The 14,796-nt window shown below is 34.7% G+C and overlaps 1 protein-coding gene across 2 annotated transcripts; it reads right to left on the reverse strand.

Annotated features, from left to right (window-relative positions):
• Positions 1–4,529: 4,529 nt before the first annotated feature.
• LOC136200610 (uncharacterized) lies at positions 4,530–13,700 on the reverse strand. Of its 2 annotated transcripts, none has more exons than XM_065991001.1 (18): positions 13,220–13,700; positions 12,894–13,138; positions 12,705–12,809; positions 12,519–12,590; positions 12,163–12,310; positions 10,949–11,031; positions 9,389–9,444; positions 8,762–8,898; positions 8,543–8,633; positions 8,367–8,432; positions 8,049–8,271; positions 6,989–7,090; positions 6,645–6,730; positions 6,425–6,547; positions 5,423–5,492; positions 5,234–5,325; positions 4,907–5,011; positions 4,530–4,826 (listed from the first exon to the last, which is right to left on the reverse strand). In XM_065991001.1, exons 1-18 carry the CDS (start codon positions 13,393–13,395, stop codon positions 4,713–4,715), a joined length of 2,094 nt encoding a protein of 697 aa, XP_065847073.1. In that variant the 5' UTR covers positions 13,396–13,700; the 3' UTR covers positions 4,530–4,712. The 2 variants fall into 2 exon arrangements, with proteins under 2 accessions (XP_065847073.1, XP_065847074.1); XM_065991002.1 differs by having other exon boundaries at positions 12,951–13,138; positions 13,220–13,688.
• Between the last annotated feature and the right edge of the window lie 1,096 nt (positions 13,701–14,796).

The raw sequence follows: 14,796 nt of genomic DNA on the forward strand, positions 1-14,796 counted from the left end.
AGAGCCATGACATGATTTGCTGATCGAGACGTCTCTAAGGGGCAAATTCAGGACTGCTTGCAGGAGGAGGAGCAGTACCGTCAATGTGACTGGAATAGTCACAGCCATTAAGAACCAATTGCACTTGGGTGCTCCAAATTAAGAAGTTGGAGGAGGTAAGTTTGGAGGATAGGCTGTGCGAGAGGCTCGGTGCGTGTGGTAAAAACGGGTTGCTGTTCAATCCAAACATGGCAAGGGAGGATGTCGACGAGTTGGCCGAATTGGAGGAGGTGGCCGAAGCAGAAGAAGAATTGAGGGAGGCTTCGGTAGTCATGATTTCGGTAATTTGGTTTTGAAACCTTAGGGCTCTGATACCATATAATAATTGAGGGAATCAGTTGTGTATTTTCTGTATTCACAAAGGTAAGATTACAATACGTATTTATAGTAAAGAGTTCCCTCTCTTAACCCTAGCCGACCTAGTGTCCTTACAGGACTAGAGTTCCTAATTACATTAATTACAGTGATTGCTTCCTATTCCAATACCATCTCTATCACCTATACATGTATCATAAATTTTGACTGAATGTGACATTGGATTAAAAAAAAAATTAACGTCATAAAATTTCAATCTAGTAAATGTCTAAATGAATCATCATATATTTAGAAACCAAACGAATCAATAAGTGATTTACCAGAAATCTTTTTATTCAATTCTGGATCAACTTCTGAGATAGAGCGAAGATACTAAAATTTCTTACGTTTTCACAACCATAATCAGACAACGTACGTATCATCAGTGGCGAATACAGGATTAGTCGGTTGGGGGGGCCGATTTTACACGTGTGTTCGGGAAAATTTTTTTTGCTAATTCGAACTTGCTTAATTTTTTTTTTTTTGTATATATGCGTGTTATAATTTGAATAATCAAGAACCAATTTTAAGGAGACCTAAGAGGCCAAAAAAAATTAGAAATTTGGATTTATGAAGGCCTAACAAGCCAAAAAAAAATATTATAAATTTAGATTTATAGAGGCCTAACAAGCCAAAAAAAATTAGAAATTTGGATTTAGAAATGTCTAACAAACCGAAAAAAATTAAAAATTTTGAATTTTGTACAAGCCAAACACGTAATGGAATATATTTAATTTTTTTTATTAGTTCAATACTAGTTTCAAAAAAAAATTTATAACATTTTTATATTTAAAATTTAAGTAAATAAACGCTTTCTAAAATAAATTGAGGTTAGGGGGAATTGAACCTAGGACCTTTTAAAAAGAAGCAAATGTTTTAACCATCTCATCTACCATTAAACAATGAAATATTACTACACATAGTGTATACACTAATATTTGAGGGGGCCGAAACTACTCGTGACCATGGTGGTTCCGGCGGCTGGAGGAGCCCGGGCACCCCAGGCTCCCCCTGTATACGCCCCTGCGTATCATACATGCCAACTCAAATTAATGAATATGAAAATTATATTCTATACAATTATTACTACTTATTCAATACGTACAAAACCAAAAAAATCGAAAATCTATGGATAATAGATGAAATAAAATACTTGTAAATAGTTTAAATAAATTTTTATTTAAACTCTCATTTAGAGTTTATAATTATCTAAATTTTCCATCCTAATCTCTTATTTATTTAGTTGAATTACGTACTAGTGTTTTGTATAAATCCTATTAGGACACCGTTCTTTCCCCTAATATAGCTTGTAATCATTTTATTCTATTCAATGATATCAATTCTCAACTATAATTTTTTACTTACATTCTCAACATGGCATCAGAGCATAAATCAACCCTCCCTATACTTTCCGCTTTCGCTACTCATATTTCCGGCTCGTCGGTGAATGCAATTCCAGCAATCTCCAATCTTGAGACCGAATCTTTTGTTTATGATGGGGACACCAAACTTGCGGTAATTACCGATCCGATTTCCCCAAATATCTCTCACCATAATCTCTCGTCAACACATCCTCAGCCTACAGTTGATTTTATCTATTTTCCACCGCCACAACACAATCCACTAGACCAATCTCAGCCCTCTCACACCATGCATCCCTATCAACAACCCCAAGAGCCTTGCGGCCAGCCTCCCCAATTCCAAAATTTTGCACCATCTTTCTCTTCTCAATCTCCCCTGTCTTCTATGTCATCTATCTTTGTCAAACTCAATCCAAGAAATTACCCTGCATGGAAAACAAATATGCTAGTCGTCCTTCACTTCTTAAAGCTTAGGACCATGTCGTTCAAGGTAGGACTGAGAGTGGATTTCGGAGATTCTTAAACCGGACCGAATATCCAAAAAATAGAATTAGATTGAACAGTTGATAGGACCGAACTTAATTGTATCATTGACTTAATTAGGTGCAATTCTAGAGATTTTCAAATTCTTAATATTACTAAGTAAATATGTTAGATATTCTAGAACCAGACTGAATATCCAAAAAAGAAATCCAGAACCGGATTGAGCCGTTGACTTTTTGACTTTTTCTGTAGGACCGAACCTAATTGTATTGTACCGAACTATACTCACCCCTATCAAAGCATCCCTCAACCATCCATGTATATCTCTTGTGTTCCCCATATTAAATCCACCGTTTACCACTTGGAAGCAAATCGAGAATACAGTTCGGGCATGGTTAATATCCTCCTTGGTAGAAGAGGTCTTTCCCATCATCAATAATTTAGACACACCTCAGGCCATCTTGATTGCCCTTGAAAAAGCTTATGGATTCATTTCTGGGAGCCGACAACTACAATTAACAGTTGAACTTCATGCCTTGAAACGTAATGACATGAGTGTGGTGGAATATCCCAGATAGTTAAAATCATTGTCGATGACCTTGCTTATTTGGGTAATCCATTTCCTCCAACCTTGATCAATGGTCTGATATTATGTAACGTTGGTGAAGAATATCATAACATTATCGCTTCATTAACCATTAGAGTTGGCCCTCCTGTTGATTTTATGAACGGTATGACCGTTTGGTCAATCATGAGACTCTTCTAAAAAGCATGACCCCGAGACCAATAGTCAACTAAAACACCAATAGTCAATTTTACTTTCAAAAATCCTGACACCGATAGCACTAAAACATCCTCTACACCGGGAAACAAAAGAGGACAATGTTTATCTATGGGATGTCAATCTTTGGATAAATAAATGCAACAAACAGCAAAATAAAAGAGCCTGAGAAAACCATCGAAATTTAGCACCCTGCCCCGCCCATAGGCAAATTTCACATGGCAACTTGGTCCTTTTAATCCATCGGTTAATCAACCATAACATCCTGATACCAGAACTACAGAACTACACATCACATGACTGGGAGGCACAATAATTGTAGAACATGCATCAATATAAAGGACATGATATGATTCAGGTGGCTAAGGTGGTTCGCAAATCTAAAATAACCAATCTTACTCTTAATCATGTGTTATTAGTGCCATTATTAAAAAACAAGACCATCTATAGACTGCAAAACCCTAGAAATCGAAAATTCACCCCAATTTTCTCTGATTAGTTTCTTTGGACGTTTTTTCGTCCCTAAACGATTTTTAACTGCCTGGGTCCACCTAGGCGCCGTCAAGCGACCATGAACAAAAATATTTTTTATTGTGAATTTATATTTTGCTTTATTATAATTCATGTTCGTTGATGTTTACATATTTTTAAATATATATGTTTTTAATTTTTAGATAATATAATACATATTTTAATTGAATTTACTTAATTTTTTCTTGATTAACAAATAAAAAAACAAAAATACAACTAATAATCCCGACTAATCCTTTAGGGTCCTATCCCCCCCGACTAACATCTAACATCTTTTACAACCTTGATTAGTACCTAAATTTACAAAGTCACTCTTATACGGGATAGGGTGCGAGAAGACCCAATTTCAATCCTTAGAATGCAAAAATTAAAAAAAAAATCAGGATCAACCCGGTTCCCGATTGGACTGTTGGGTCACGACTTGACTCCAATTTTTATTGAGTTGTTGAATTTTAGAAAACCCAAAATGACCCAGACCGGAGGCCTATTTAGTTCCTAGTCTGACTGGTTCGACCAATCAGTCCAGTTCAGGTTTGACAACACTGATTTTGAGAAATTTATTTTAACACGAACCCTAGTTTTTCAATCTAAGATTTCTCTACCACCTTAGGTAGGCTCTGATCTCTTTATTTTTGGGGAAAAGTAAAAAAGCCTGCTGCCATGATAGAAGAGCAGTGAGAAGAACAAAACTAAAAAAGAGTGCTGTAATAAATAAGATCAAAATATGTATTTTCAACTCTGTTTCTTTTTATCTGTCAAACAAAATGTTGATGAAAATTACGAAGAAAACCACATCAAAGTTATTAGATGCTTAGAGAACCTCTAGTGGGTGTTACAAGGTTGTTCCTTGTAATACCCAATCACTAGAGGTGTTATTACATTCTTGTTATCCATTTTTTGTAAGTTACCAATTCAGGTAAGAAAGAAACAATTAATGATGTGAACCCTATTATTATTTTTTATTGTATAATTGTACTGACTTAATGATATGGTTTTTTTTTTTTTTTTATTCTCGTTATCTCTGTTAATACATTTTTTTTAAGAATAATATAAGACAAGTGGACCCTACAATTATTGAAGTAACAAGGATTGTAGTGGATTGTTTGTTTTGGGTGTTCTCAATGTGTAGGATACACTTCTGGTTACCTCCAGTAATGTTGCTCTTAGTCAAAGTTTTCGATTTTGATTGGTGTGATCTCATCTGCAACATCAAAGTGTCCAACCAAACGAGCGAAAAACAGCATTTGTTGTTCTAGTGTGAATTTGATGTTCTCAGCCTGTCAATGCAAGAATCAGATGATATCTCAAAAAAATGTTTGTGTTTGTGTTCAATAAAACATAAAAAATTAGTTGATACCTTGCGGAAGCCATGTTGTTCCCCTTCATACTCGACGAGAGCAACAGGCAAACCCTTTTCTTTCAATGCCTTGTATATTGTTCGAGCTTGATCAGGTGGTACAACCTGCACCACGTACAACAAACCATGGTTTTCAAGCTTATGCATATGCTACGTGATTCATATTTCATTTTCTTTTTAAAGTATTAACAAAAAAACTACTTTTGAAGCAATAAACCATTCAGTAAATTGAAGAAAAATATGCTCAAAACTTTAAGACTTCATCTCTACCCTTTTTTCATCATTCTAAACACCAAAAGAATGCCAAATTAAAAGCAGCATCTGTACCTTATCTTCTAATCCTTGGAATAGAATTATGGGGCAAGAAAATCCATCAACAAAATTTATTGGTGATCGCTCAAAATAATTTTTTTCATCACCTGTAATCAGTCAAGAATCATCTCACCAGTAAATGCAATAAATTAAATATGGAAGAATAAAAATAGAATAAAAGAAGCATTTGTTTTTCCAGTTTACCAACAAGATTATCGATGTAATGAGACTCAAATTTATGAATTTCAGCTCTCAACATGCTTAGGTCGGCCACCTGTTCATAAACCAAAAGTACATAAAAATGGTGAAGTCTCAGTAGTATGGAGAAGGATCTGACATCCTAACTTCTATATCTTGTGCAAAAATAATTTACAATATATGTAATACCAAAGAAGATTGACTTTGTAATTCATGGAAAAAGAATGCAGAGTAAGCAAAGCAAATTTGAAGATATTTTGAAAATGCCAAATTAAAAAGTATGTAAGAACAACATCAACATCAATATGTAATAACAACATCAAATTAAAAAGTATGCCAAGTTTAACATGCTGCCAGATACTAAATAGAGATCTATAACATGCTTCTCTCTAGCTCAATCTTGTGTTACTCTCCAACTCAGTGCTAACTGCTTCAATTAGAAGCTAAAATTCAATTATCAAGCAGAGTTAGATAAACTAATGGCTACATTCCAAAATTCCATTGACAACCAAAAAATAAAGATGATGTAAGCAGTATTGATGAGCAATTATTAGTTTGTTTCAGCAAAAGGCACACTGCTTCTTGTTTTATAAGATCAATGAACGATATTACAGGCCAGTGGCTAAGAAGAACCCAGAGAACAAAAATTATGGAAGATTAGTCAACTTGCAGGTTGTGGTTTCTGAGCTGAAAGACAAGGATTAGCATTTCTCCACTTCTTTATTATTTTCAGACCAATATCGTGTACTTTTTGTTATTATCTTCTATCATTGCCAAGAAAATGATTGCAATAGGTATAACATGTCACCTTTAAGGAGCATGAATTAGGCAGGCACCTTTCTTCACTACAAAAGCACAAGATCTTTTGCAAATATTGATAGTTGAAATACTAAGTTCTGGGATTATATCAAGAGCCACTTTCTTCACAGTATTTAGCAACCGACGATATACAAATTCTTGCTATATTACTAATCATATTAAGTCTACTTGGGAACTATAAGAACTTACACCATACAAAGAAGCCCCAGCCTTGAAGGTTTGTCTGAAAGCAAGGGCAGCTAAGGTTGTATAACCACCAGCAGAGCCTCCAGTTATACATAAACGTTCACTATCTGCCTTTCCATTGTCCACCTTAACAAAAGAGATGTACATTATTATGACTAGCTAAAATTCATTGCATGTACATTCAGCATGGAACAGAACATGTCAAAGAAAAATAAATACTTACCAAAAGTTTAGCGCAACTGCAACAGTCATTAACATCAACAATTCCCCAGTTTCTCAACAATCGTTCTCGATATTCTCTACCATAACCTTCATAGTTTGAGCAACTTTAGCATATGAATGTGAACTATAAATTTAATGTTGCCGTATGGAATGTAAAGACAATAATAAGAAGGCATAAATTCTCCTTTTTCCATCCACTAATTCCTTCACCCAATTGCAACCAGTCACTGATGAAACAACTACTTTGATTTGATCAATGAATAAAACAAGCATGTCCCATTTTATGCATTCTTGCATAAACATCATAAACGAACCCAAAATAAATCGAGAAAGTAAAGAACAAACCAGTGCTTCCACCATAATTTACATCTACAAAAGCCCAGCCCCTACTGGTCCAGTATTGGATACTCAAGTTTAAAGTTTCACGTGCTTCACATGTTGGTCCTCCTGCAAAATAACATGAGTAAAGAGAATTCAATTTACTCATTGATTCAACAGAAAGCATGAAGTGAAGGCCACCGCTGAACAAGTTTAGCAATAAAAAGACATTGTATACTACATAGTATTCTTGAATTTTCATCAAGCTTATTCATGTGATTATACATTCACACATGACATCATTTACGAGGAATTCATAAAACATCTTATTGATTCCATAATGAATATGCCTTTGTAATCTATTCATAGAGAAAGTTCAAAGCACAAACCAAAAGTCACATTTGATCACAGCAAAATACCCTGGAGTAAAATGTCACAATCTCACATCTATATTTAAAAAATGATTTTGTACTTTTTTCTTTTCTTCTTTTTAGATATTCTCATATGTTGCTCAACACCATAGATTGAAAGTCCCTTCAGTATTTTCTATTTATCATAACTGCTGACTAGAAGATATCATCTGTAAAAATTATCATTGCCAATGTACGACGTTAAAAACGAGTACACAGTTAATATTTACTAAATAAACCTTCTAATCTCAATTGTGATATATATGTAGTCTATCAATACCGACATCAGCAGTGAATTCCCAGCAATCAGTTTTCCTGAACTCTAATATCCCATTTTTGCTTAAGATGGAAAAGCCTCTTTTCCTTTTTTGTTTTGTTGATCTATAAATTTGTCGCAGTAGAAAATAGAGGTTACTTGTTTCTTAAAACACTTTAGTATCATAGAAAACTTACATAAATAGAGGTTACTTGTTTCTTAAAACACTTTAGTATCATAAAAAATTTATATATATAAATCCTTTAATGGCTTTAGTGAATCCTATTGAAATTACAAAACTCTGAATCAGTCAATACCTAATTATAATTTACTTGTCCAGTATTCCTTCAACTTACATTGACTGATAAAGGCTCATCAATCGCCATGCCTATAGATATCAATCCAAATGAGGCAAACATACCATGACTTTCCAACAACAATGGAGGCTTTTCTTCTGGACTAGCACGGTACATGGGATTTGAAGGCGGATAGAAGTATGCAAACGCAGTTTGACCAGGAACTTCTGTTGGGAATTCAATGAACTCCGGCAAGCTGAAAAACGATGAATACTTTGAACTATCTGGTGATGATGACCAGATAATCCGGAAATCAACTACTCTGGTTCCTTGCTCATCTAAATTCACCTGAAGAAGACAAAACAGTTGGTTAGTACTACAATTAGATTCGCCTTTATGACCAAAAAGGAGACTCCACGAATAGCAAGAATAGCTGACAGCACCTTAGCCACTGATGATGGATGAATTCCAGATGCTCCCTCAACGTATACGCACTGGTGCCCTGCATTCTGTATGAGAAAAGATGTTTTTATATCTCGAAAAAACTATCATCAAATTTCTACTCAAGGGGTTTTTCCAAAGCTGTAGCTTAGAAAAAGAATAAGGTTTCAGAAAGTACAATATTCTCTATGTCTGTGAAAGGAATATCAAGTAGAGATAACGAGCTTTGCGCGTAGTCCAGAATACCAAGATATGATCTTCCCTTCTGCCTGTAAATCTGAAAAACTTTACCACACTATTTCGCAGAATATTCACCAAAAACTAAGAAAGAAACTGATCTGAAAAAGGCATGTGCATGAGACAAGCTATGCAGAGCCAGTAACATTTTCAAAGTCACCTGAAGCTGCAAGCAATTAAGTTCTTTCCTTCATTGCTCCTAATAAGCTCGTAAGAGTTGATGCCGAAAACCCACAATGGTCTTGTGAACTCAGCATCCAGGGGATAGAGTGCTTGCACATCATTTACAGATTCATTCTATTTGCAAAATAAGAAATAAGACACTGAATGATGGATATTCGAAATATGAAATGCAATATCATCTCCAACAAAAAGAAAATAATGCTCCAAAATCCTGTATAGAAAAATTTATCTTATAATAGATGTATTGCCTTCATTAAAATGGTGCTATAAGCTATGCTATATAAAATGTGATATTTATTAACTTTGTTACCGTGGTTCTGTAGCCAATGCATGTATAAAATGTCCATGCAGTTAAATTTTTTTGGGTTACAGACCATGAAGTAATTTCTAAACATGAAAGTTATATTGTTGCACTCAAGTATTTAGATATCATGATCATACCATGAGAAAAACTATAGAGTAATGGACTATAATTAAAAGGATAACATACAAGTAGGTTCCTTGATGGAGGAATAAACCTATGATAACTGGTGGATTGACATTTTCTGTAAAAGGGTATCAGAGTAACTCTAGACATAACTAAACTAACAAATACAGAACATACCCATTTGTACAGGTTCCAAAATCCACTTTTTCTGTCACTGACAAAGAAGAGCTCCCCTGAGTGGATTTAAATAAAAGTATTAGTCATACAGAATAACTTGAATCTACTAAAGTTTTCTGATCAATAATTGATATATCTATATAGCTTCCACGGGTGGAACCGTGGAGTCAAATATAAATTATAATAGGCTCTATCAAATTTGACTTTATTAATAGGATTTCAGCATAAGGTCAAAATTGTTACAATTCAACTTTCAACTAGAGCATAAGTGAGCGCACTGCTCATAACCTACATGAAGTTAAGCTTTTATCGGGCTTTCCGTGTGCTGTAAGCTTATTCATAAGCTCAATTAGAAACCTAATGTAATTAAAAAGGCAATCTTGAACTAAGAAAAACTCAAATTGTTCAGCCATGTGCATAAATTATTTATAGTTTCATTCTGATAAGTTCAATTTCTTAAAATTTACTTGGGCTTATTCATGAGCTCAAACAAAAGCTCACTTCGTAATAAACAAGACAATCTTTAACTCAGAAAAGCTTTGTACAGATTAATTCTAATATGATTCTGAGTTTAGCTTCTATGTATTTAACTATTTATGGTTATAAGCACAATATAGATAATAGAAAAACTTATTTGAGAGAAAACTATAGAATAAAATCATAGATTGTTGCTCGTTAACCACATTAAATTTGTAAGATGAATTCTCCCTATATTAAATAAAGGGTAAAGTCTAAAAAAACGTGCTTTCACGTTTTGTCAAACTGGTACGTGCAATTTTTTTTTTTTTGTCCAAACTGGGACTGAGGTTTTAGTTTTGCTAAAACGAGGATCGTTTAGTTTGACACTATAAAAATGACCGTAAACGGCCTCAAAAAGTAAAATTCCAAGAATTAAAGTTGTTTAGTACCACATTTACGATGAAACCAAATTTTTTATTTTTCAAAAGCATCATCGGAGCTTTCTCTCTCTAAACATTCACTTTCTCTCTCCTCCTAAACAACACCCAAATGACCTCAAATTAATAAGTTGAAGAATTAAAATTGCTTAGAATATCATCAAGTCTTTGAATTTTTCAATTTTGAGGTCGTCCACACTCATTTCAATTTTAAGGTCCTGTTTTTAAGTAAAGCGAAAAACCACAATCATCTCCTGTTTGTAAGCCAAAACCTCAGTGCCTGTTTGGATAAAAAAAAAAATTACACTCATGTATTTTTTTTTACTTTACCCTAAAATAAACTTGTGATCCATTCAGTTGATATAAAAAAAAAATAATAATAATAATAATAATAAAAACGCTCCATTCAGTAGAGCAAAACAGAAGCTCAGAAATCCCAATCTCATTGCATAAAATTAAAATAATAAAGCCAGAGCTTGCCAAAACTGAACTTGGCTTGGCCATTTGTAACTGCACTTTAAGCATATAGTATGTATTTTGGTAAAAATGATGCAGATACAGTTATCTCTGACACAGACTAAGGGATTGTCCCTCAGTCACACTTGCTATATATTGTATCACTTTAGATGATAACCATATAAACCACTAAAAAAACGAAAAGCACCTGAGGAGGACCATTTAGGTTCCGTTGGTGATTCAACAATTGCAGCATCACAACCAGCAACACATGTCCGTTTATAGACGTCTCTGCACAGGATAATCAAGAAATTTAATGACAGAATAAACTATAAACATGAGAGGAAACAGAAACAAAATGCAAAAAGATGATCATCCTCCAAGGCTTTTGCTAGCTAGTTATTTAACTAAAGCACCAAAGAACAGACCTAGAGAAACAGAATATATATGGGTAAACGCTATGGGAGCAAGCATCAGGATATCAGGCTGCTAGTTTAGTTAGTACAAAGTATGTTACATCAGCATCAAGAAAATGACCGCCTAGGCCCTCAAAACGAGAATCCGTTCCAATTTCCCGGATTCGGCCCCGTGTTTTTTAGTCAGTGGGCGGCGATCGGAACAAAATACGTTCTTTTTTATTTTTTTTTCTTTTTTTACTTTATTATAATTCACTTTTGAACATTGTCGTGAATTGTGCTACATTTTTGTTTAATTGCGCTCTCTAGTTTCCATGATATAGTTTAAGACTTTAAAGATATTGTTTCGTAGTTTTTGGTGAATTATATTACTTGTGGACATTAACTTTTACTTGCTTGAGTTGTTTCAATGATGTTGTAGCTGACACGTTTGTAAGGATATATGTTACAAATATACAATTTTTTTTTATTAAATCATTTTATATTGTATTATTTATTTTTAGATAGTAGATTACATATTCTTATGAACCAATAAGACAATACAAAAATACAAATCCGACTAATCTCTAAGGGCCCTGCCCGCCTGACTAGCGCGGTTTTTACAATCTTGCCTGAGAGTCTATAAACTCATATGACACATATACCTACATATGAATAACATGAAGTAGATGCAGCGCAAAAATTCCAAAAAGGGTGCATTTATTTGTCCAAGATACTGGTGCCTGATCGGGAAATGACTTGTGGTACAAATTCAAACCTAAAAGTTGAGCAGGTTCAGGAAAACCAAAAGGAATTAGGACTCATGCAACTCAACAAACTTAAATCCGAAAGTTTAGCAGCAAATAGACAGATAGTAGCAAAATGATTGAGAAAGTCACCGTAAATTTCACCAACAAAGAAACTGTGACAGTATTTTGGAACTTTCTTAAATTAGAAGTTAGAAAAGAATGTCCACTGAATGACCAAAAAATGTTGGGAAACTCAATTGTAATTAGATTTTGCTTACCCATTCTCCGCTATGTAGCCAACCCACAGTTCTGCTTTATCCCATGGCATGTTGGGGTGACTCCATTCTATCCATGCTATCCGTTCACCTTTAGGGTCAATACGTGGGAATGCATAGAAATCATTGCCACTAACTAACACCTTGGGTTCTGAATGTCAAAAATCCAAAGGAAACAGAAACACCGAGAATATTATTTCCTCAACAAAAAGTAACAAGTCAAACAGTACTGTGTAAGATCGAGGCTACAAATTTAGAGAACATTTGAAAATTTTAAGTCTATTCTTTGAACATTGTAGTTATAACTGGGATTAATTAAAAGAGAAAGGGGCAATAGGCAAAAACGCACAGGCTTTTACCTTCAATGTTATCAGCATTTTGGCTAATTGCTACAATAACTGTAGTTGAATTTGTGCTGCTTTCGCGGCGATCTATTAATTTGGGCATCAAGAAAAACCAAAGTCATAAACAAATGCTTCAAGAAAAGATACTTAATGCTAAAGAAAGAACTACAGTATTCCACCACACAGTTAGCATAGATATACCTTCCATTACAGTGACAAAACGGTTAAAGCGTGAATCAAAGACTCCGTCAGCATAAGAGACATCTAGGGAGCCATAATCGGGGGTAAGTGGAACAGGTGAAGCACCTGATATACAACACAAAGTAGATAATATATAAGTAAAACTGCAACAGAAAAAAAAAAAAAAAAAAAAAAAAAACTCAATCATACAAAAACATTTCAATTTTTGTTTCCAAAGCAGCATATGCACTGAGAAATTTTTGAAACCTATGGGATCGATAAATTGTTTGTAAAGCCTTTGGTCCTTGTAATTTGCAAAGATGACTGTATCTTCTGATACGGCAAATGCGCCACCTCCATACTCCTGGGCGGTCGTTCGGACGGAAAAGTCTTTTGGGGTGATATCTATTGGTGACTCTCCTGGTTTTTCAGCTCCTTTAACCAGAACCGATCGTCTAATCAAAATTAACCACAACACATAATCAATAAAAGGTTGGACAGTTAAATACAAACATAAATAACATAATAGAGCATACCCAGCTTCAGTAGGGCGGGATTCAAGCCAGAAAAAGTGACCATGGCCGTCAATGGCAGTACCTCCGAGTGATTTGGTGGTTCCAGAGACGATATCAGCGGTGACGGGGGACTTCCAAGAACCATAAGGAGCAGTAAGTTTCACTTCGTTAAGCGCAGCTTCTGCTGAAGAAGCCATGGATCTACAACTGTACTATTGGTGTAAGAGAGAGCAGATAAGCGAGTGAGAGTGGATGAGGTTGCGAAAGTGATCGAGTTGACTCAGACTCAACGTCCAATAAAATAAAATATCCACGGTACTTGTTTATAGTACAAACGACAATCTGAAATGGAACAAATATCCCAACCTTTACTTCACGTATTCTTCAATTCATCTTTGGGAGGCAGATACTATTGAAACCCACTCTCCCTAGTCCCAGCAGCTCTCTCTTAACCAATTCTTTTACTTCTCCATTAAATTTATTCCAAACTTGGAAGAAGGATAATCAAAACTCCATGTTTGTCAACTGGTTTTTGTAATTGCAGCGTTATTGATAATTGACAAGTAACCGAAGCATGAGCTGGCCTGAAACTCCTTCCCTTCCAAATGCCGTCTCAAAAACCCAGTAGTGCTTAACATCGGCCCAGGTCTTCACATCCCACATTTTCATTCCAGTCATATATGAATTATGCTGATTGATGTATCCTTAATTTTGCCTCCTAATTCCACTGTTGGAGCAACATACTTGTGAAGTGTTCTTCCACTATCATTCTTTGTCTTAAAATGAAAATTTGCATCCTTATGGCAAGTTTTTCATGCATATTCATTGGCAGATTTTGCCATCCCATAATTATATACCAAGGAAACTGAACACAACGTTAATGATCTTTTGATAGATCCTGGTCCAATTGACCTAGACGAGAACTATTATAGAAATTTCCCCAATCAAGAGTTGTGTTCATAAACGAGTTAAAGTAATTCAGTGAATAACATGGACTTCTATGATTTATCAAATCGTTTAGAATCTATGATCTTAAAAAGTGCACAATATGGGTGTGTGCTTTTATTTGTTTTATTTCTTAGTCACTTTTGCAGACTTCTTACAATGTTAAATGAGTGAATTAAGTACCTATTACAGTGAGCTAGCTGTTTCAGTAAGCAAAATTGAGAAACTCCTTAGAATGATGAGTGTAATGCAATCACCTTTATGCTTCCTTTCCTTCCATTTTTTCGCCAAGAGGATGTGCAGTGATGGTCAATAAAAAGATTGGCAAGAAGGAGGGATCTACTAGATTAAATGAAGAGCAATTTACTTTGCCAAAAAAGGAGGGATGTACAATATCAAATGAATAGCAATTTACTCACGAGCTCGCTTCAAATCAGATGAGTGAAGCGCGGAGATTTCTCTTTACTTTTCAAGGCAACCGTCATAACAAGAAGCAAGCGATTCAGCACATATTACATTATCAGAGTGGAGAATTAGCACATGAACACAAATCCTCATTCATCGATTTATAAAAAGAAAGCATAATAGAAACACTATCTCCGATTCTATTCCCAAATTTAAGAACAAAACGGAGAATATGGAAAGAACCTGAA

This window comes from Euphorbia lathyris, chromosome 7 (assembly GCF_963576675.1).
Source record: "Euphorbia lathyris chromosome 7, ddEupLath1.1, whole genome shotgun sequence".
Classification (NCBI taxonomy): domain Eukaryota; kingdom Viridiplantae; phylum Streptophyta; class Magnoliopsida; order Malpighiales; family Euphorbiaceae; genus Euphorbia; species Euphorbia lathyris.

Coding starts and splice junctions, on each gene's coding strand:
- LOC136200610 (XM_065991001.1), bottom strand. CDS start 13,395: ATGGCTTCTTCAGCAGAAGCTGCGCTTAACGAAGTGAAACTTACTGCT. Junction 7,091..8,048: donor ATTGTTGTTGGAAAGTCATG/GTATGTTTGCCT, acceptor GTTATTTTGCAG/GAGGACCAACATGTGAAGCA. Junction 5,326..5,422: donor TTACATCGATAATCTTGTTG/GTAAACTGGAAA, acceptor GACTGATTACAG/GTGATGAAAAAAATTATTTT.